The sequence below is a fragment of the Gymnogyps californianus genome, chromosome 28 (assembly GCF_018139145.2).
Source record: "Gymnogyps californianus isolate 813 chromosome 28, ASM1813914v2, whole genome shotgun sequence".
NCBI lineage: Eukaryota > Metazoa > Chordata > Aves > Accipitriformes > Cathartidae > Gymnogyps > Gymnogyps californianus.
In genome coordinates this window covers 3,840,074-3,863,295 of record NC_059498.1, presented here as the reverse complement: position 1 = coordinate 3,863,295, position 23,222 = coordinate 3,840,074, and the positions used below count along the sequence as shown (strand labels likewise).

At 57.7% G+C, this 23,222-nt stretch overlaps 1 protein-coding gene across 1 annotated transcript; it reads right to left on the bottom strand.

Annotated features, from left to right (window-relative positions):
- Positions 1-800: 800 nt before the first annotated feature.
- On the bottom strand, positions 801-23,074 carry ITGB3 (integrin subunit beta 3). The gene is made up of 15 exons (XM_050911623.1): positions 22,938-23,074; positions 17,522-17,607; positions 12,966-13,158; positions 10,654-10,906; positions 9,979-10,141; positions 9,195-9,356; positions 8,941-9,036; positions 8,652-8,741; positions 8,132-8,266; positions 7,266-7,695; positions 4,761-4,983; positions 4,427-4,527; positions 4,179-4,298; positions 2,977-3,143; positions 801-2,221 (listed from the first exon to the last, which is right to left on the bottom strand). The coding sequence occupies exons 1-15, from the start codon at positions 22,993-22,995 to the stop codon at positions 2,153-2,155; spliced, it is 2,346 nt and encodes a 781-aa protein (XP_050767580.1). The 5' UTR covers positions 22,996-23,074; the 3' UTR covers positions 801-2,152.
- Between the last annotated feature and the right edge of the window lie 148 nt (positions 23,075-23,222).

The window sequence follows — 23,222 nt, the reverse complement described above, 5'->3', positions numbered from 1 at the left end:
CAGCTGAGCCCAACCCAAACCAACCCCAGAGCCCTCTTGGGTGCTGGAAACACCCACCCCAGAGCCCGCCTGGGTGCTGGAAACACCCACCTCGAGCCCCTGCCCGGTGCAGCTGGGGACACTGAGTGCTGCCACAGGTGCCTGAGCACCCTGCACGGGCTGGGGGCACCCCGTGGCCCAGGGGGTGCAAGGGGGGGGGGGGTCGAAGAACCGGCCAAACAGTTTTTTCAGCACCTTCTGTGGTCCCAAAATGCTGCTTTGAAGGGTGGCCGCTGGGTGTCCCCGCAGCCCTGTGCAACGCGGTGCCGAGCGGGTGCACGGGCTGGGTGCTGGGAGCTGGGGGCACAGGCAGGACCCTGCTCCCAGGTTTAGCACCCTCACCCTCAGCCCAGGCCCCAGCTATCCCTGGAACGGTCCTGCAGCGCTCCCAGCCCAGCTCCCCTCCTCTGGGGGCTTCTCCAGCAGACTGGAGGGCTCACAGGGACCTGTGGGGCAGGATGGGGGGCTGCTGGGGTTCACTCCACTTGCAATTGAAGCGAGGGGGCTGCCAGGAGTACCCCAGTCTGCAGCGGGCTCTGGCCCACCCTGTGCCCCCAAATGTGTTATCCACCCCCAGGCGGGCACCAGTAACAGAGCGGAGACGCCCGCGGGGGGCCCACAGCCCTGCTTGCACTGGCTCTGCCATCCCTCAACCCATCAGCTCCTCCAGTCACGCTGGGATGCCAGGGGCTGCCCACGGGGCAGGAAGCCTGAGCACAGACTGCTGGGATGGACACTGACACCGTTAGTAGTTTGAGGTTCTTTTATTTTATTTCTTTTTATATTCATGGTGTGAATCGCTGCCGCTCTGGTGCTGCCCATCCAACCCCCCCGCTCCGGGGCTCAGCCCCAGCTCCCACCCCAGCACCAGCCGCTGCTGCCTGCAGCCAGCCACTGCCCCCGCGCTGCTGGGGACAGGCCAGCCAGGGAACAGGGACACACGGCCACCACCAGCTCAGCCAACATGCTGCTGGGGCCCTCAGGGCCAGGCACAAGGTCTCTGCTGCTTTTTGGTGCAATCGAGGGGAATAGAGCCACCATGCTCTGGCTGGGGCAGGGACCAGGCAGCAGCACTGTTACAGTCAAACTCCGCTACCGGGACATTTCTTTGTTCTTCCCCCCAGGACAAACCACGGGTGATACACAGCCCCAGGCAGCAGGACATGGCCTGAACCCTGCCTGCTCTTCTGGAACCCTGAGCTACACAGAAAACCAAGCGTGGTGCAGTTACGCAGCTCAAAAAGCACAGAAAAGGGAGAGAGGTGGCCAGGCTCAAGGGATAACGAGCATCACGACCCTCCCTAGGCTGCTGCCTGCACATCCATGTGCTTTGTGGCATGGAGATGGTGGAGGGGGACACGGGGAGCTCAGCACTATCCCAGGGGATGAGCCAGGCTGCAGCTGGGACCAGCACAGCTGATGCTACGTAGAGTTGGCTGGTGGTGCAAACTGAGTGCACGTGGAGGGAATGAGGAAGGGCACTGCGATGCCAGGGCATTTGCTTTTCACCGTCCCGGGCCACAGCAGCACCAGAAATGCGTGGCTGCAAGAAGCAGGGGGCTGCCAGGTTGCTCAAGCGGCGTCTTCAACCCACAAAGCCACGCGACGGCTCCTGCCTGCTGGCAGTGAGCGTAGCTGCCCTGTCCCTCAAGGAGATGGCTCCTGTACCCAGGGGGACCGCATCTGTCCAGTGCACGAGGGGACTCTCCGAGCAGGCAGAGCTTCACCAGCACGGGCCACGGAGGAGAGCACAGCTCAGCATTTGGTTCGAGCAGCTGCTCCCGAAATCCACTTGGTCCGATGAGCACCTAACAGTTCACAGACTCGCCAGGCAGAGAAAGTCCCATTTCTCTGCATTCAGTGTATGGAGGGGCCGCCGGCTCCCGCGAGGCGGCCCACCGAGGTAAGAACGAGAGGTTTGCTGTGGAAAGCACATCCCTGCAGTTACAGTGGGGTGACGGACAACAGGGCTTCAGGGACAGTCGAGGAATTGTTAAATTACACGCAGACACACTCACACACGCAGACACACACAAGCTCTTCTGTAAACCGGCCTCCAGAAGATCCCACGGATCCTCGGCTGATCCCACAGCCAGCGCTGGGTGCGGCATCCTTACATGTTCCCGCGGTACGTGATGTTGGTGAAGGTAGATGTAGCTTCTTTATATAAAGGGTTGTGGCCCTGGCAGAAGAAGAAGGAAAAAGAGCATCATCACTTTGTGCTTGGCATCAGCATTCGTTCTACTTTACATCTAGGGAAACTGAGGCACCATTTCAGCATTGAGTGGTGGAGCCATGTCTCCGCTCGAGGCTTTGGCTGCGCAGTTTGACGGCTCCCCATAAGGTTTCATGGAGGAGAGCAGGGAAAAGCTGCTGTGGACGAGAGGAAAGGCAGCAGGAGCTCAGGAGCAGAGAGGCCTCCTGAAAGAGCCACCCCACCCCATCCCTTCCCTCTGGGGAGGTGGGAGGTGGAGGAGAAGTGGGGGACAGGCACCGTCCCAGCCCCCTCCCTCGTGCTCTGGGTGCCTCAGCCCTTCCAGCATCCCGTGGCAGGAGGGACCTTCCGCCTCGCTCACAGGATGGAAACATTGGTGTGGGCAGTGAGTAAGAGGGTCACGCTGGTGACAAGTGCTTGGGATATGCTGGAGGTGGGAAAATCATCTGGGACATCTGCTATCACCTGTGCACAGCCCCTGGGACCGCAGCAGGCGTGGGGAAGGGGTGTCCAGGCTGGCAGTGTCACCCCGAGTCCTGCCTGTGACACTGTGCCATGCTTCAGAGAGGGATGGGACAAGCTGCTCACTAAGGACCATGCCCTGGGACCACAGAAAGCAACTGGGCTCTCATGCTGGGAACACTGGGATCTGGATCCACTCAACCCAGGGGCTGTGGGATTCAGGGACTCCTGCCCGGCACACCTGACCTGCTGGCCCTCACCGTGTCCCACTTGGCCCTGGCCTTCTCCTCCTCAAAGCGGGCAAACTCCCGGCGGTCGTGGATGGTGATGAGGAGCTTCCAGATGAGCAGGGCGGCGAGGCCGATGAGCAGGATGGCGCCCGTCACTGAGAGCAGGACCACCAGGATGTCCGGCCCCTTCGGGCAGTCTGGCAGAGGGAGGAGGGCAGGGTTGGGGGGGCTCAGCACCCCCAGGGCAATTAAAAGTAGCTCTGGGGCTGCCTGGCCATGGGTACATGGAGCTCCTCTGGTCTCAGGAGGGCTTCAGTCTCCCCTGTTAGGCAGCAGGAGCCTCCACCCTTGAGCACAGCAGGCTCTATAAAGGAGGATCCCATCCATGGGGTGCATGTACTGAGATCCTCGAGCTCCTGTCTATAGAGTGGAGGTCTGCACCCAAGCCTGGAGCAGTCCAGGTCAGGGGCATCACAAGGTCCCATCCATGGTGGGAGATAACACCGGAGACCAAGTCCTTGGGGAAGTTCATCCCCAAACCACCAGCCCAGCTAACGCCCCGCACCACCCCTGCTCTCCAGCTGTGCGTCAACACCGTGCCGGCAAACCGGGGTAGCGAGATCTGGTGTGAACCCCGGCACCCACCCTGCTCCCCCCTGCACACTGCCCGGGGCTGCGCAGCCACCCCGGCCCTCGCCTCGCAGGCAGTTGTAATGAGAGCTGGCAGCTCCCTTTGTGGCCCTGCTTTCAAAGGATCTGCAGCCGCACAGCTCCCAGCTCAGCTGGAAATCAGACCTCGAGGTTGCTGGAGACCCCGGGGCTGCTCTGCGTGGCAGGGGGCTGCCATATCCCAGCCCTGGGGCGCAGGCGCAGCATTGCTCCTGCCTGGCTAACGGGAGCCAGCTCTTATCTGCTTCTTGAGAAAAAAAATCACACCCATGGAGTCAGAAACAGGATCAGGGTGGTGGGAAGGTTGAGCCTCAATGGGGGGGTGAAATAACCGAGCAAGGCGGTGAGGAAACGTGAGACAGAGGCAGGAAATCACGGCCCAGGTGGCACAGAGCAGGGAACAAAGCAGCTCTTTAACCCCTCTCAGCCCCCGACCGCGGCGCCCCGTGAGCCTGGCTGGGGCGGGACATACAAAGGGCACTCAAAATCCCCCCATTTAGCACAGAAACCCAGCACGGCATGCTCTGCATCCCCCCAGCCTGACCACGGCAGCCGGGTCTTACCAGGCTCCTCAATAACGTAGAGGATGGACTTGCCGCTGGAGTCCTCGTAGTACTGGAACCGCACCACGCAGTCGTCCTCGTCCTTGTAGGTGCAGTTCACGGCGTCCTTGCCCCTGTCACCTGCCAGAGCGAGAGGCTCAGAGCCCCCCACGCCCGGGGAGGATGCACACGCAGAGGGAAAGCAGCTAGCGTACGCAGCCCCCCGGATTTCCACGCTTTAGGGCAGGGGTTTGAGTTTCCGCTCTTACCCAGTTCCTGCACCGTCTCGATTTCATCGCGGCACATGCGGCTGCAGGACTGCTGCTCCACCAGCACTCCCCGCTCAAATTTCTTGCACTCCACGCACTCCCTGAGGAAGAGGAGGGAGGTACCATGAGCTCCTCCACGCTCTCCCCGCGGAAACTGTCACACTTTTCAGTCTCAGGCTGCGGAAATCGCCACAATCCCAACCCAACTGGGCCGCAGCTGGTGAGAGCTCCTGCCGCCACTGCTGCCAGCTCCCTGATGGGATGTGACCCATCCCAGCTCTCTGCCAGCTCCCTGATGGGGTACAACCTGTCCCAGCTCTCTGCCCTCTCTCACTTTTTGATGGTGCAGGCATCCGGGCATGTGGGACACTTCTCGCAGGTGTCGCCGTAGGAGCCGGGCTGGGTGCAGTCGCACTTGCCACAGACGCAGGAGCCGTGGCCGCTGCACACCAGCCCGTTGCTGGACATGCACGTGTCGGTGCGGGTGGTGCAGTTGCAGTAGTCACCGGTCCAGTCTGAATCGCACAGACAGTCCCCGCAGCTGCACTGCCCGTGACCTGGGGACAACCCAGAGAGAATCAGGACCCTCAAGTGTCCCCATAGATCCCATTAGCAATGATCCATACGGGATACCCATGTACCCAGAGCGGCAGCTCCACCTCTGCGGGCATGGCAAGGCAGACCAGCCGCCCAGGACAACCCCTTTCCACTGTCCTTAGGGTGGGACACGCAGCAGCTCACACTGAACCTCAAGCTTCGCCGTGTCCCCAACGCTCTTCTTATACTACCCAAACAAGAAAAAACTGCCAAATTTCAGGCTGAGCTGCCCCAGCTCTGGCAGGTTGGCAGCAGCAGCTGGAGATGCTCAATCAGATCCATCTCTGAGCTAGTCAAGCTTTGGCTTTGGCTTTTAATGTCAGATTGATTCAGGACATCTGGTCAAACCCCCCAAATCCCACTCATTTCCCAGCCCCAGACCAGGCAGGGGAAGCCGACTGCTGGGAAAAGCCCGACAAGCTCTGCACGCTCACCGAGACCGGTTTAATCAGACAGACAGACAGACGTGCTCAAATCCTGCCAAAGCCTGGAGCTATTTGGATTGTGGTTTGATTTCGTCTCAAAGGCAAGACACGGTGAGTGGTGGAAACGCCATGGAGCCGGCACGCGCCGACCCGTCCCAAGCCCTGGGCGCACCGAGGCATGTCAGGAACGCTGCTCCTGGCGGGGGATCGGCCAGGCACCGTCCCCGCCACGGCCTTGGGGGCACCAGCATGAGAAATAAATGTGTAACCCTGTTAATGAAGAACTTGGGCTGAGTCACAGGAAAATAGTGCCGCGCTGGGTGACAAGGCATGGAAACAGACGGGGAGGCTGGAGAGAAGTGGCTCAATGGGATGGGATCGACGCCAACAGGGTCAGACAGACTGGGTTAATTAACAGCTCGCCCAGGCTGGGGGCAGTGCTTCATCATTGCCCTTCGCCCGCTGGATCCGGCAGCAAACAGGCAGCGGGAGCAGGGACAGGCTCCTGGCTCCCCGAGGGCACTGAGGGCACTGACTGTTCCGGGTGGGGGAAAAACCACAGCGTTTCCACCTCTGTTATCAGCAGGCTGTTAAGATAAAAGATCAATCCCAGCAGCACAGAGGCAGCCGTGAGCCATGAAGTTGGGCTGGGGGGCAGGCGGGGTCTGAAAAACTCAATTTGGGGACAGTGGGGAGCAGGAACCGAGTGTCATCTGGCCAGCAGGTTTCATCTCATCCAGGCTGGACTCCAGCAGAGTGGGATCAGCTTTGACCACTGATGTTTTCCTGGGATTTTTGGGCTCGCAAGCAGGAAAGCGGTGGCTTTTTTGGCACTGCGTTAGCAGTCGCCTTGCCTGGGCTCACGGAGGGAGGCTGGGGATAGGAAAGGGGGTGGCTACCCCTCTCTCGTTCCCCCCTTGAATCACTTCTGGGGTGCTCTGCTCCTGGAGGGGACATGCCACAGCTTCATACCCCAATCTTGGGCACTGCCACCCCTCTCGCATCCCCTGAAAAAGCAGGAGATGGGGCCGAGCACCAGGGTTCACTCAGACCTCCAGTGCTTACTGGAGATGTGGGTGGGAGAAACCCTAGGTGGGGGTTCCTGATGGAGAAGAGGCCCTGGTACATCAGGACACGTGAAACCGCTGTTGGGACGGGTGTTTTGCAGAGAGGGGCTCCTTCCCCCGTCCCTGGTGTGGGAGGAGTACCCAAGGACCTGGTCCTCTCTCCCCAGTACTGAGAGCAGCAGCAGCCAGGTCTGGAGCGGGGGAGTCTGGTAGCACATGGAAGGAGGGGAGATGCTGTAAGGCCAGCAAGGGGGGAGGATTTGCTTCCCCGATGCTTTTGCCAATGGGGAGTCTTCAAGAACTGGGTGGAGGATAAAAATGGCCTCTCCCCACCCCTCTCCCTCCACCCTGGGGTTTCCTCCTGCAGAGCAATCCCTCCGATGTGTCGGGGGCTGTGGTTCGAGCAGGGTCCCTGCCCTGCGCCCCCCAGAGCTGCTTCCCTGGGTGCCCACCAGCCCCTCTGATGGAACTCCTGCATCTAAGCAGGGACCGAGGTCTGCTTTGTGACCCTCTAGCCCTTTACCCTGCCACAGCTCTCGGGCACAGGAGGTGACGCCAGCTGCCAAAAAGCAAGTAATTCTCCTGGCATCGCTTCAGACCCAGGGCTGGTCCAGGGAGAGCCACGGCTGAGCAACCCAGAGGTGGGGACAATGCATGGGACAAGCCCCAAAATAGCTGGTGTCTCCCTTGTCCATGAACTCGGGCAGCGTAACCGCCCTGAGCTGCCTCCCCTCCAAGCCCACCACTCACCCGAGCACATTTGGCCCTTGAAGCGGACGCAGGAGAAGTCGTCGCACTCGCAGTACTTGCCCGTCACCTTCCCGAAGTCGCTGCTGTGGCACACGCACTGCCCGCAGATGCACTCGCCGCGCTGGCTGCAGAGGGGCTGGCCCGGCCCAGGGCTGCAGTTATCCTGCTGCGAGGGGTTGTACTCCTCCTCCGAGCACTCGCAGTGCGAGCCCAGGCGCCCGGGGTTGCAGCGGCACACGCCACACTCCAGTGTGCCGTTGCCTCGGCTGCAGGACGAGCTGTTGGCCTCGGCTTGGCTCTCGCAGGAGCAGTCGCAGTCGAAGTTCACCACCACCGTCAGGCTGTCCTTGAAGCCCACGGGTTTGATGGTGAAGGATTTCTGCCGCTCCCGCGGGCACCCTCGTACCTTGGCCTCGATGCTGAAGCTCACCTGGAGGGCAGAGGGGTGCGTCTGGGTGTCAGTACCACCAGCACGGTATTGGGGTACCCACTCCAGTCCATGTCCAAGCTTAAGGAGCCCAGAAATGGGACCCACCAGGTCTCTTTGGGCTTTTCAAAGCTGTCCCAGCACAGTTTCGGTCAGGGCAGCTGCCTGCCACAGTAACCAGGCGGAATCCCAGGCACTGTGGCCAGCAGCCCGGGCTGAGCTAGAGGACCACAGAGTTTGCATCCAGCAGACTCAAAAAAGCATCTTCCTCCTTGCACCCACCCAGCTGGACCCCTCTCTCCACTGCAAAGATTACAGGGTCTGTGTCACCCCGGAGGTGGTGGGGCAAGCAGATGGTGCTGGTGGAGAGCATCATACGAGCTGGCAGCACTGCTACATAAAGGAGAGGAAAAACCAAGCCCATGAACAGGATCCTCACCGTGTCCCCGATCTTGAGCCCCATGCAAGACTTGAGCCCAGGGATGACCTCGTCGTTGAGGCAGGTGGCATTGAAGGCCAGGGACAGCTCTTCAGGGAGGTCACGCACCTCCAGCTCCACCTTGGAGCGGATTTTCTGGGGGAGGAAAGAGGAATGATGGAGAAGACAGCACAGGCTGGGCAGGGCTCAGTCCCAGGGAGGGGTCTCCTCGAGTGGCTGCCATGCCGCAGCAATGCTCCCACATGCATGGGAAAGGAGCCAAGTCTCTCTCAGGACTCGGCTACGTCGTTCCCCACAGGGAAATGCCTTCGAGGATGGGAAGGGGCAGGCAGCGAACACAGTGATCTCCCTTCCCCAGGGTCCCCACACATGTGGGTGGAGGCAGATGCTCACAGCTGGTCCGGGGAGGATGCTTGGGGCTGGGGGAGCTACCAAATCTGTGTGAGCTGCTTGCAGTATGAAGCAGTGGCTATTTTGGGAGGGAGAGCGCTATTGTGGGGCCATCACACTACGCACTCACCCCGTAGGAGTCCACTATGAGCTGCAGAACATTGCTGGAGTCTCTGGACAAGGTGCCCACAGTTGTGCCTGGGATCAGCTCACTGTAGTTCTGCAGAAATATCATAAACATGGTGTGCTCGTGACGGGTGAATGTGCCATTGCTGGGCCAAACCCTGTCCCGGCACACGGGAGCTTCAATAGGACAGGAGACCACCAAGCTATGTCCGGCCACCCATGGCCAGCTGCAAAGGGTGCTCCTTGGGACCCACCAGCCCCCCATGAAGGTGGCTTTGCACAGCAACTGTTACCTGGTAGAGGCCAACGACCGTATCCGTCACAGCAAAGATCAAGTTGATGTTCTTCTGTGAGAGTTTCTCAGTCATCAGGCCCAGAGAGGGATAGTCCTGGGGAAGAGGAGAGGCTATACCCTAGGAACATGTACTCCCAGCCACCCTGGTCCCTATAATGCTTTCCAACCAGGGCTGGACCATCTTTCCCATCCCACGGGGACCCTCAACAGGAGCTCTGGGCTCCCCAACCCCATGTGTGGGTCAGGAGTTACCAATGTGGTGGAGGCGGAGTAGAAATTATCCTTGTCAATGTGGCACTGAGCGTCGTTGGGCTGCACGATGCCGGCCAGCCTGCCGTCCAGCGCGATGTGGGTCTTGGCATCCGTGGTGAAGACGAGTAGGTGGGAAGCATCGTTCCTCCAGCCGATTTTCTCCTGCAGCGAAAGGCAGCTCCCAGTCGTGCGGCAGCACGTGCCGAGGGCAGCCCTACATGCCAGCACCCCGCTACTGCCTTTGCTGCCACCCTGGGTCATGGCTTGGCCGTAGGAACCAACCTGCCACTGCAGAGGGAACCAAGGGCGATCGCTCTCCCAGGGAAGTGCTGTGGGGGGTGTGTGGGCTGTGGAGCCTGGCAGGTGGGCATGGGCTGCTTGTACAGGTAAAAGACAGCTTTTAATTTGCTAGAGTGTTAATCAAGGTGGCTAACGACTGAGGGATGCAATCCCTCCCGTTGCCAGCAAAATCAAGGTGCAGGCGCAGGAGATGTCGTCCCTTCTGGGCTGGTTACTGCAGGGCTGACATGGGATCATCAGTTCCCAAGCACCTGCTCTGCTCCTCTCTTCTCCCAGGGCCACGTAAGGGTCCTGCTCTTCCCTTGCCTTGTCTATTGGTCTAGAAATGTCCTAGTTGAATGTTCACCCTCTCCAGATCTGAGCCCCGCAGCAGCTCCACAGGGCTTATGGTCCTGTCCTGGTGGGGTTGGGCCGTCTCTGCCAACCCACTAGGCCCAGCCTGATGACCCTCTCCCGGTCCCAGCCAGGCCTTCTTGCCCCTTACGTCGCACACGGTGGCCTGGATGATGGCATCGAAGCCGCCCTCGGGCGCATCGCGGTTCCGTGAGACGCTCTGCTTCCGCACCTCCTCGTTGAAGCGGGTCACCTCGTCCGTGAGCGACAGGACGTGTTTGTAGCCAAACATGGGTAGGCAGGTTTCCCCGATCCTGCGGGAAGAGAGTAGTCAGGGCATGAAGCTCGCAGCGCTCTTCCAGCTCCCATCCCCACCCTGCAGCCATCCCACATCCCCCGGTCCTCTCCAGGATGCGCTGGAGGGACCCAACCACCCCAAGAGCCAGAGGACACAGCCAGAGGCTGGTGAAGGACCTTTTAAAAATCAATCACATGCTCAAGAGTTGCTGGGCTCAGGTCAGCTGCCAGCCTCTGTCCTGCTGGGATTTTTAGGAGTCACTTCCTTTGAGCCTCAACATCTCTCCTGAAAAAATGGTGTAAAATTGTTTGTTCCCTTAAGAGCTTTTCAGTCACAATGATACTTTTAGTTTAGACCTGCTCCTCCTCCCTGTGCCACCAGAACACGCAGTGCAGCAAGGTTTAAACCCTGCCCAAAATCAGGCACCCAACGCCCTGCTGAAATCCATTGGTATGGATTTCCAGCCACGTTTCAGTGATGTTCCATTAACTTCTGGCCCTTACAGGACTCCCTCAGCCTGGGACTTACTCATAGCAAGGGTTCGTGATGGCTTGCGGAGGAGAGATATACATGTAGGGGGAAATGGGCTTGTCCACGAAGGCCCCAAAGCCGATGCGTAGGTTGCTGGTGAGCTTGCGCATCTCGCTGGCCAGCTTTGTGCCCAGGTTCTGGATATTCCTCAGATCGTCCTTCATGGAGTTGGACAGGTCCATCAGGTAGTAGATGTCCACGGGGTAGTCTTCCACTTGACGCACTTGGACGCGAAAGATCTGGGAGTCATCTGTAATGTGACAGGGGAGCAGGGTGAGAGATCCTCTCCTAGGAGAAGCAAAGGGCGCTCAGCACAGGACTAGGGAGAAAGTCAACCTACGGGGTCATCAGGAACCCAAGGAGATGGTTTAAAGCTGCTGGGAGGAGAACACCACAGTTAAACAGACACAAAGGGGCAAAGCCCTTAGGGCAGGGTGCTTGCACAGGAGATATGCTGTGTACCCCTTGGAGATGGCAAATGTGGCTTATGGCTCCTGTTCTCCAAACCTCTCATTACCAGGACGTGAGCAGATCCTGCTGCTCAGAGCTGACCCCCCCAAGCTGTCCTGCATGAACAGTGTGACCAACACATGCTGGATGGAGTGAGTGAAACACCCAGCGTGTGGGCAGAAGGTCTTACAGGGATTACCAGGGGGCTGCATGGCTGCTTCGGACTTCTCTGAGCTCCCAAGGACTCCGAGCATCTCCCGGGGCCTCCCCCATCCCTGTTCCTTCCCTCTTCTCTTGGCTCCTCCCAGCCCCTTCCGCGAAATTTTTGGTGAAACATTTTCCATTGAAACAAAAACCTCCTTAGACAGAACCTTCTGGGGAACAGGCCAGTTTCAATGACTTTTGCACTTCAAAAAAAAAAAAAAAAGGCTGAAAACGCTTCGGGTTGACCTTTTCTTTCTGCCTTCTAAAAGAGACAAAGGTTCTTTCTTGCTGTTCTTTGAAACAGCTTCTTTGAAATGTAAGCTGGGGCACAGCTGCAGCCTTGTCAGAACACCTCAAATGTTGAGGAAAAAAGCTTTAATTGAGCTTAAATTGTTATTGTTTTCATATTTCCTTCTAAATCTGCACATCACATTCTGACTTTCAGGATGGAGAAAGTTCCAAAATCTATGAGAGCCCAAAGAGCTCCACCCCCCCTCCCAGCTGCATTGCTGGAGCACCACCACATAGTCAGGGGTCCCAACTTTGTGCTCAGAGAGCATCTGTTTCTCCTTGTTGAGCTAAAACCATGAGGACTCTGAGCTTGTGGGACACGAGCTGTGACCTGTCCTACTTATATCCTTCAGCATTTGGTCTTGATTCATGAGTCAAGGCAGATGACTCGTGCCAAGCCTTCTTGGTTGGGCAGAGATGATATCAAGCTGGGATTTTCTTCTACTGCTTCCAAGGAATAGGGACTTACGGCACTGCACGCTGCCTCTATTCCTCTCCAGAGCAGCACACCTACCTGCCTCCTGCCAAATATCTTTAGACCTAAATAGAGCAAGGGCCACTTAGCAGTTACACGTCCCCATTGCGTGGGGACACTCCAGACTGCTGTCATTCAGATGGGTCAGGACTCCTCTTGGCCAGGCCCAGGGATGTGCACAGCATGCCATGTGCTATCAGCCACCGATATCTGGCCCCAGGGCTTTAATGAGCACAAGGAACCAAAATTGTTCCTGCTGAGACTGGAAGAGTCATCCATGAGTGGATGGCCAGGGGTGAGCTATGCGTGGGGCAGAGCACAGCGATGGCACCGTTCACTCCACGTTCCCCAAACCGGTTTTGTGACGTTGGGTGAGTGACACCCATTAGTTTCGCCTCCTGCTTGGCATTGCTTGAGATTCCTCGACGCTGGCAAACGACCATAACGGTTAATTGGCTCCAGCCTGCCTGGCTGAAACAAGCCTGGGAAATTACAGGGACCTGTTGGCAGCCAACCCTGCCAGCTGCTCTACGCCTCGTTAGACATGAGCTGACTTCCACCAAAGCATTCAGAGCGCAGCAGCAGTGGCTAAGGTCTAAAAGGCTTTATAAAATAAACCCGTGCATTGTTGAAGTTGCATCCCGTCCTGCCCCTCGGGATCCCACAGGATTGAGCCAAGAGACTGAACAGCAGAAATCAGCTTGCAGGCGGCCCGGCCGCCCATCAGGGATGTTCCCAGAGGGTTCGGTGCAGGCCCTAGCCTGGCCTTGCCCTTGATGGACATAAGACAGCCTTGGCCAGCGAGGTAGTGATGGCTCACTCATCGCTTGAGCCCTTTGGGTTATTCCCACTGCATCTCCCCTTCCCGCAGCAGCCTGGGGGCTCTTACCTGGCCGCAGGTTCAGCTGTATTTTTTGGGGGCTCATCTGGGTGGTGGTGGAGCTCCCCGAGCCCTTGTTGCTGAGAGGTCGGTCCTCCAGGATGGTTACGCTGCTGGTGGGGAATTCGATGTAGTCCTGCCCGCAGCCATTTTGCAGGAGGTTGGCGTGCAGGTCACAGCGAGGGGACTGTTGTGCCAAGACCTATGGGAGAGGGACACGGTCAGGAGCCAGCTCCTCCCGGCGTTATGCCGGGAGGAGGAGAGAGGGTCCCCTTTTTCCCAAAGAGTCCTTGCTTTATCACACCTAATGCAAGACCGGGATAAGAGGCTTTTTGGGGCACACAGTCTCTGCTCGAGGGAGGTGGCACACAGAGGGGATCCAGGATCAGCAAGTCCTGCTGGGGCTCAGAGCAGGTTTTGGTCTGCTGTGCTCCGTGGGGGAGCTCAGCAACCCTGGCCAAGAAGGAGCGATGGTTAATGCATCCCTGCCAAACTCCCTCCCGACTCCTAGCAGCTGGAGCCTCAGGTTTGGTTTTTGGCAAAGCTAAGAGGAAAGCCTGTCTACGTGGGATGGCTAGAAGAGGGTGAGGTGGGATGTGAACGTGGCAGGCTGGGGGTGAGGGGCAGAGTCTTGGACTTTTTTGTTATTATTTTCTAAACTTTGGCCAAAGATGAGCCACCTTTTCCCCCCATTTTCTCGACACATGCCCTTAGAAATCTCACCACAAACAAGGAACAGGCCTGCTGCGGGTGAGCCCATCGCATGAAGTGGTGCTCGGTTCCTGTCCGAGAACGGTTCAAGCTTATCTCCAGCTCTCCAGCTTCCTGCCGGATGGAGCCGGCCGGGTGAAAGGAGAGCCAAAAAAGGAGTGAAAGAGCGAAAACGCAATGGGGCTGCGGGAGAAGGCATCAAGTGCCCGTCATGGGCAGGAAGCACAAAGTGTGGAGTCATGGTGGGGCTCCAGCCCCGTCCCTCCTTTCCTAGAAAGTTCCTGGCTCCTCGCCCTTATCACGGCGCATTCAGAAGGGCTCCCATTGCTCCAGTTTCTCATGAAGACAAATATGGGAAGAATTTCTCTCCCAGCCCAACGCTGCCAGGATCTGCTGCCGCAAGTTCCCGGCTGGGCAGCAGCCACCCTCCCCTCCAGGGGATTTCTCCATCTCCCTCCCACAGCCCAAATCTTTCTACGTTCAAAGTCCTGCAGCAGATGACCTGCACAGCCTTTCCCTGCAGCAAACGGGGGTGGCACAAGTCCCGGTGTGGCTGGTTCAGCTCCCTCCCTGCTCCTGGGAAGCTGGATCCCAATGCTGCAGCCCCCCAGCACTGGAGAGCTTCCCTATCCAGGATATTGTCTCCCCCAGATTCAGGCTGGCTGAACCCAGGAATGAATTTGTGTGTTTTAAGCAAACAAGTGGAAAAACGCAAACGGTGTCAGGAGGCCCTGGCTGGCCTACAGCCCTCTGGAAACAGTGGCCAAGCGATAGCCAGAAAATACATCAGCAGGCGTGTTCCTCCCCCGCGGCCTCCCGCTCCCACCCTTGCCGCCTGGACAGCATGCTGTCGGTGAAGAGGACAAGTCATCCCTCTAAATTAGCTCCCTTGCACCCACCCACCCCACAGGCTTGCCCCACGGGGCTCCCTGCTGCGGGAAGAGGTACCCGGTCTACTCCAGATCCCATCAATCATCACATACATCCCCGTCCCAGGCAGGGAAGTCACTGGAAAGATACGTGCGTGAAAAGCAGGCTGGGCAGACAGGTTTTTAACTGTGGTGCTGGGCTCTTGGGTGATACCTGGAGATCTTGGGGAGCTTCCAGGATCTCAAAGGCCACGTAGCACCTTACGGGATTAGCAGCATCATTCCTACTGCGAGATTCCCATGGAGAAGCCACTTAACCCCAGAGCTGCATCCTTCCCCTTTCCCTGGAGCCCCCAACATCATGACTGACTCAGGATGCACAAGAAACAAGCAACAAAAATACTGCAAAAGGCAAAGGAAAAAGTTACAGGACATTTGGCTATGAGGCCCTCGCAGCCCCCAGTCTATTTTTTTCCCCCAGTCTCCCTAGACTTGCAGACTCAGCAACTTGGACACAGCCCCAGGTAGGAGTGACCCAGAGGCAGCCCAGGCTTGCTGGTGACAAACTCACAGCGCAGGGACTTCATCCACTGACACACGTCCTGCAAACCCCACTTCCCCGGCAGCGCAGCCCTGACAGCATCGGCTCCCCATCGCGCAGATGCTGCGGGGGGGTACGTGTTCCCACCCCTCTAGCACAAGCCATCCCGCAGCCCTTCGCTGAGATGCTCCCCCTCGGGCACCTCTGTCCCGCTGCAGGGAAGGAGGTTTCAGCTCAGCATCTGCTCAGGCTCCCTCTGGATGGGAAGCTTGATGATTTTATCCCCTGATTGCTGCCTCCAAACCCTGTAAGTGAGGGCAGGGTCAGGCAGGGTGCTGGCAGAGCCAGCTCCATCCCCGAGCTCCCTCGCTGCTGGGCGGGGAGGCTGCGGGAAGTCACGCATCCCCAGGGCATCTCTGTTTTCATGCAGTTTTCAAGCAACCACATACAACATCAGCTCCTCTGCAGGAGAGCTCCTGGGAGGGCCCAAAGCACAGATGCCTCTGCAGATTAAGCTAAAACTTTCCAGCAGCTTCTCTAAAATCAAACCCTGGTCTAGCCTTGCCTCCACCTTTCCTCCAAGGGAACCAGAGCGGGTGACATTTTGGGTGGGTGAAACCCTGGAAGATCTGTCACGATAATCTCCAAAGTGATTTTAGAGCCATGTCTCAGTGTTAAGCCTTGGCTGACTTTTTCCAAAAGAAAAAGTGAGTGGATGGGCACATTCTTTTGTTGGTAAGAGTGGTCAAAGTTTCTGAAAAATAAAACTCAATTATCCTCTGCATCAGCGCTTGGTGGGGTCAGTGATCACAAGAAACCACAAAGAAATCCTTCTCCTGTCCAAAGCCAGGATGGAGCAGGAGTAACTGATAACCCCTGGCTGCTCGGGAAGGCAGCATGGGTGGGAAAGGGCTGCAGTGGCAGCAGCAGGAGCACAAATAAGGGCACTGTCCCTTTAAAAAAAAGGGGGGCAGTATCAGAGACCTTCCCCACCCCAGGGAAATTAAACAAACCCACAGAAAAAACCCTCATTTGCTAAATTAAGACAATGTGGTCCAGATGTTGGAGGCAGAGTTGCTGAGCAGAGTTTGCACAGCCTGGCTCTCCGGGGGCCGGTTGCTGGCAGCGGGACGGCTCCCTCGCTGCTTGTCACGTCTGTCCATGAGCACAGCTCTGAGCAGCACTGGAAATATTTCCTTTTTTGGAAGCCTTTGCTGATCTGTAGGAAAAAAAACCCCATCACAGCCTCCGCTGCAGCATCAAGACACCAGCCCAGGATCAGCGGCTGGGAAGGAGCAAGTCCAGCCCAGCCAGCCATTCCCCCTCCGGAGAGGGGAGCGAGGCCCCTTATCACACTGCAAATTTCAACCACTCTTTGCAGTAGATAAGATAGGGGCACAAGCATCTTTATTCACACCGAGATCCCAGCGGTATCTGATGGGCACAGCAAGCGGAGGCATCCCCTCCAGATACACACTGCCCCCAAAGCATTGGGCCATGCAGGCACGATCCAACAGCATTTTCCAGCTTGGATCACTTTTTCCCAGGTCTTTTCTCAGTCCCGGTGGGCCCCACGGGCACAGCTGCAGCTGGAGGAAGCAGGGTTTCATGGATGGAGAAGCAGAAAGCAAGAAAAGCCCTGCCAGAGGGGGAACTGCTCCCAGCTGTGAAGCCCTGAAGGAGATTTCATCACCTCTCCCCATCCCAGCCTCACCTCCCCTTGTCCCTGCCCTGGGGCTGCTCTCCCATCCGTTGGGAAACTCCCTCCTCTTACCTCCCCGATAGACTGACCCCCAGGGCAGCATTTTTGGAGGGGAGCATGGCAGACCTTCCAGGCTCTCACCTACCCAAACAGCACGATTTTAGAGCCACAGCTCAGCTCTCACATCCTCTTTAGCTCAGTAACCAAAACCAGGCACCTTGTCTTCCTTCCCTCCTCTTTCCAATGAAAAAAAGGCTTTTAAACCCAAACTCTAACTTCTAATCAGTATTTTTTCTTCCTCCCACCAGGCCCCCTTCCCTTTCCAGCCCTTCCAGCAATTAAACTCCTTTAGCCAGAGCTTTACAATGGGTTTTCAAGAATCAAATGAAAAGTAAACTAAGTTTTTAAATGTACATTTTTTGAGACACACAGTGGAAACATCAGCATTTCCCAGCCAGCTCCATGTAGCTCCCACCAACACACCCAGATAAGGGGTAGATTTTCAGAGCAAGGCAGGAACAGGCAGCCCAAGCCCCGTGATGTGCATTTCAAGCTGTGGTCAGAGCCAGATGCCACCGAGGAATGTGTTTAGACACGGTGGGAACAGATGAAGACCGAGCTTGTGGCTGTAACACAGGGACTAGCACCCGTCCCACGGCCCAAAGGCTCGTCCCTTCCTACACATCCCCTGTGCTGCTCAGGGACGTGCTTCAGCCCTGCTCAGCCTCCCCCCAGCTCTCACCTCCTCGGAGCACCAGGCACAGAGGGGGCTCACGGCCAGGCACTGCTTGCAGGAGTTCACCCCGCGGGTGGTGCAGATGTTACCCCCTGAAACAGCAAAACAGAGAGTGGTTACAACCCGCAGAGCCCAAAATCTACATGCATGCTGAAGTCTCAGTGCTCAGCTAGCAGCTTCAGGAGCAGACACAGCTCCCATCCCACCAGGGCTCTGCTCCAACCCCTTTCCCAGCCCCAAAACCCCAGTGCTGCCTCCCTGCCCCTTTTATAACCACCTCCCCAGCCCGGTACCAGCTGGGCTTCATCCTGCTCAGGACTGAGCATCATTTCCCACCTGCCAGCTCCTTAAAGGGTCCCCCAATCCCTGCAATGGTGCACACGTGTTGGAGTGAAGCCCCCATCGCTGGCGGGGGGGTGACGTCTCCCCTTGTGCCTCCCTGCAGACATTTTGGGGCAGCAGGGAGGGGCAAGGGGTGAATTCCCAGGGGCGCAGCATGGTACCCACAGCCCCGCCAGTGGCTGGGAACTGCCGCCTCTTCCCACCGCCCCTGGCCCAGGGTGGTCGGTGCCTTTTTGTGCAGACACTAAACTCAGTGGCTGGTCTTGGCTTGGGTTCAAACACAGGGAAAGGAGGGGAGGGAAAGGGCATGAGTCCAGAAACGTGCTGGCGGCCGTTTGTGCCGACGGCCCGGGCAAAGGTTGGGCTCTGTCAGTAGAAGTGGCAGTGGGGACTTTGGGAGACGCACGCTGGCACCAGTCATGAAGGTCAGAGGCCAGCAGGTCCGTGTGGGGGATTAAAGGGCCCCAAAATGTCTGCAGGGGTCCCAGGGCAGTGCCAGTGCCTGCCAGGGCAGGAGGAGCTCCTCCGGCAGAGGCAGGACCATGCGACTCTGCGGTTCCCGCTGCCAACGGCCGATGCGGTGAGCGGCTGGGGGCACGGCTGCAGTGGCGTCACCCTCGGCTCTTCCTCTCTCCCGGGGCACAAGCGTCTCGGCAGAGTTTTAGCATTCCCTGGGCAGAGCAGACCGCAGCCATGTGCCTGCTTGGTTGGGGGAATGCAGCCTGGGGAGCCCGGGCGATGCCAGCATGGAGCAGCGGGCGCTGGGGTCTCCCCTTTGCCCCGTGTCCCCCCATCCCTGCCCAGGGTTCTCCCCTGCAGCCACAGGCAGAAAAAGCGGCGTTTTCTGTAGCTGCAGGAAATGCAACATGAAGCACAAAGAGGAAACGGTGACACGATGTTGTCAGGTCTTTGGGCAGAGCCACGGTGATGGCACTGTGCGCTCATGCCCGCTGGCACACAGCCTGGGAGCGCGAGTGTGCATGTGTGTGTGCATGCGTGTGTGTGTGTGTGTGTGCGTGGCAGCTGTGTGTGCAGCGTGTCATGGATGTGTGTGTCTGTACGAGAGTGGTGTCACAGGCTGAGCTGGACACGCTGTGGCTGTCCTGAAGGCTGCTTGGGAACATGCCCCAGGGCACCGGGGCCGGTGTGCCCCATCGGACCTCTGCCACCCGCACTCCCCGCTTGTCCCACGCAGGGGGACTAAACTAAAGGCTAAACCCCAACTACCTTGCTCAGCACCAGCTTTGGGGTGGCACCCACTCCAGAGCTCTCTCCATACACCAAAATACCCAGCTGCAGCATGTGAAGATGGAAAAGATCTTAAATTTAGCATTGCCCAAAAGAGCAAGAGGTTGAGCTCCGGTGCTTTCTGCACCAAGGACACTTAGCAATGTGTTAGCAGCAATATTGCATCCTTGGGCGGACAGGTCTGGATAGCTGGGGCTTGGCGAGGGGAAGGCAAAGGCCCCTCATAAAGCAGCAGCGGCACCGACAGCACTGGCTCCCACTTCCCACGCCTGCTCCTGCCGCATCCGTGTGAAATCCCTCCTGCCTTGCCAAGCGCCGGCGGCTGCAGCCCAGCGCCGGGGCGCGTGCCTTGGATTTGCACTGTGCCGTGCAGCTGGGAGCCAGTTCCGGCGTGGCTGGCAGCGGCTCAGCCCTCCGGGGATGGCAGGGGAGGCATTACCCTGGCAGCCCTCGGGGACGGGGACGGCCCTGGCAGCTTGAGGCGCTCAGGATTAAACTCTCAGAGCTGCCAAGCCCGGGGCTGCGTGCCTGAACGTGGGAACAGCTTCCGAAACTGCAGGTCCCTGGGGAGCCCTGATGCTTTGATATCTGGAGCAGCACCATGGCCCCTCGGTCAAGGATGGGGGGAGAGGTGCCAGGTAGCTGCCTGCCCCGTGCCAGAGGCTTCATTGCTTTCTGCTCTCGCATCCCTCTCCGTAGCGGCCGTGTCCCGCTGCTGACTCACAGCCGCGGTGGCTGCAGCCCTGGCTGGGGCAGGGTTATAGCACCCAGTATCACCAGCAACGCTCCTGGCCCAGACTCCTATTTAATGCCAGTGTGGGGTTTGTTCCCTCAGCGGTGGGAACAACCACCTTGCCGTAGGATGGTTTAGTCACCCAGCTCTGCCCCAGCACCCAGCTTGCTGGAGAAGTGCAGAGCTGACAAGGGCCCCTGCCACCCATGAGTGCTCCAGCCACGCTCCCAGCCAGGGGACGGGACCCAGGGCTCACACCAGCATGCAGGATGTGAGACGTACTAGTCCAAATCCTATCTCAAACAAGTGCCAAGGTCCTCAGTTGCTCCCTGCCTCAGTTTCCCCTGTGCAGTGTTAACCCTGGTCTCAGCAAGACGTGACTGCACTGAAACATGATGTGGAGGATTTCCAAGCTCGTGTCTGCTGGCCGAGCCCCTGGCTGCCTCCGCTTCGCCTCCTCATGCCGTGAAACCTGAGCTCCGGAGCTAACGAGCCCCAGGACTGGCCCTTTGGGCTGGAGAGCTCATCTGCTCCCCAGCATTTGGTACGAATTACCTCCTGCCTGTGCGCAGCCTCTGGACCCCGGTGGTTTCCTTTCCTCCCCTCCTGCCGCCACCCCACAGCCCAGGGGTCCTTGATCTGGTGTCCCCCTCCATGCTGGAGATGTAAACCCCATTTTCTGGTTGATTTTGGAACAAGGTCCACAAGCTGGGCTGTCCCGCCCAGGCAGAGCAGCGGCCCCATGGCCGGGGAGCAGCACATGGGGTTAGATGGGGCTGCAGCACGGAGGGTCCCTGCGGGAGGGAGGCTGCCATGCCCGAGGCTGCCCTGGAGTCTGCCGTCACATTGTGCCACCATGCCATTGCCGGCAGCGGTGGCTTTGCCCAGGGATTCCCTGCAGGTCGGTACCTGCCCCCTCGGGCTGCCCGAAGCCCCAGCCTGGGGGTGTCTGCCCCAGACTCACACAGCCCCGTGGCCCCGTGGTCTCCATCGCTCCGTGACTGAGACACGTGCCCAGGGACGGAGGACCCTTCCCCAACCTCTAGCACCGTATGGAGCCATTCTTGGGTGCACTTCTTCTGGAGCTGGGTGGAGCAAGGCCATCCCTTCCCTCTGGGAAGGGGCCGAAATCCCCCGGGCGCCAGCAGTGATTAACAGAGAGCAGTTATCATCACCATCCAAACATGCGGCTCGTCCTGCTGCGAGCAGGCAGCCTCACCTCCCTCACCGCGGGGAAATGTCTCTATTTTGGCATTTCCAGCACTGCTTGCGTGGCTGGACGCAGGGTGCGGTGTCGGGAGGGCTTTGCGGGAGGGAGGCGGGGAGGGGGGACCTTGGGGTGATGTAGGAGCAAAAGCACAGGCGGAGGAGAGCGGAGGATGCTGCAGCTTGAGGCCCTTCAGGTTGTGGCCCTGTGAGTGCCCAGCACTGCTTCCTGGGCTCAGGATGCTGCCTGGCCGTGAGCACATTAACAAGATCCCAGCAGAGCCTAGACTAATAAAGTCTGTGGGTTTTAGTTCCTTTTATTTTTTTTTTTTCCCATTTTTGGGTCTTGTTTTTCCAGCCACAAAAACTAATAAACCAAAGTACAAAAGCTGCATTTTTTTACTATGAAAGCAGCTGGTCTCACATAATAATCTGATCCTAAAGACTTAGGCTTTAAAAAAAAAAGAAATCCTAGCACATGAAATACAGGGAAACAGGAGATAAACTGGGCAGCATGGGAACCACCCGCCTGGGGCTGGGCAGTGCTGCTGCCCCGAGCGAGGTGAAATGATGCACTTGAAATACCCCAGACGTCTGTGGCCGAGCATCACCATTCCCTGGCTGGAGAAAATTACTCAGTCCCCAATCTGCACTCCAAGTAACCTCCTCTACGTACCACACGAGCCAGCCACACACTTGGTTTTTTTCCCCCTCTGCCAATTTTAGCAAGAATGTGCACACAGAAAACTTGATAAAGATATTTTAGAAAACTCGATAAAGATACAAACCATACTTACATCCTCTCCAGCCTTTCTGCTTGACTCAGGGATAAGGATTTGGGTTTTTCTGGCTGATCTGCCCACGCCATCCTGGGGCTGTGTCTTTTCTCTGAACCTCTCCCTGTCTGCCAGCATCTTCCCAGAGAGGCAATGCCCCAAACTGAGCTCAGCTGATTACAGGCACCGATGCACAGGACCTGAGAAATCACCTGCACAGCCCCAAACTGCAGCTCTATAAACCCTGACTCTTCCAGGGGTTATCCTATGTCCTGTACTGATGACAGCTTGCTCTGGCAGCAGATCGGAGCCTCAGGCTGTTCCTGGGAATTCAACAAAGCCTGGAATTCTTTAGACAGAACAATGTTGCCCCAAACCCCCTCGAGTGGGGCCTCGAAAACAATGGGACATTTATAAATCAGGAGCTGAAAACACCGCACCATTTTGCAGTTGCAGGATTTACTTTGAGCCCCAGAAACACACCTAGGGAGGAGATAACACTTTTCTAGGCATCTTCTCCATGCTTCAGACATTGGAATTTTTTTAAAAATACAAACTACATTTGTCCTGAAATCACCTGATGCCAGAAATCAGAGTTTTTAAAGAAAAGCACTAAAACAGCATGCAAACAAATAACACAAGACAGCAACGCTGACATAAATGCACCCCATGCCCTTAAAATGACATGGATACAGTGACTACCTGCCCTGCAAACTCCGCCAGCGTACTTTCTGTTTATGAAGGACGGAGCCCAAACCACACCCCAGTGCTTCCATTACAAACCAGTACCCGGAGCCAAACACGGCATAGGTAGAGAATATAAACTGGCCGCACCCAGTGGGAGAATAACGCATCAAACCACGTCTTGACCCTATAACATCTTTGAGAAACCCTCCTGGCCCCGACCCAGCCAAAGCCCGACCGGCTTGAGCGGTGCTTAGTATTTGGGAACGGTGCCGAGGTTTCAGGCTGCCAGCTCCCCCTCCAAGCAACTTTCCCGGGAAATCGCAGACCCTGGGAATGCAGAAAGTCCTAGGATTTTGGGAAATAACAGGCAACACAATCACTAAATGACCTGGCTTTAAGCAAGCGACAACGCTACGGGCTGTAAACCTACCCCAGCTGCCAGCAGCGCAGAGCACGAGGATCCCGAGAGCCACGCAGAGTTTTCCCATCTTCTCCTCTGAGCCCCGAGCGTGGGGGGCTGCTTGGACCAGCCCCGCCGTGAGCGATGGAGAGCAGCTCTGGGGCGGCTGGAGGTTTTGAGCAGTCCAGGAGATGAATCATGAGTCTGGGTGTATGACACACATGGCGAACGGGGCCGGCCAGAGGAAACTGCGCTGGCTCGTCACTCAGTTTTGAGTCAGGGAGTGCCCCCGCAGCTCTGCCTGCAGCTCCTCAT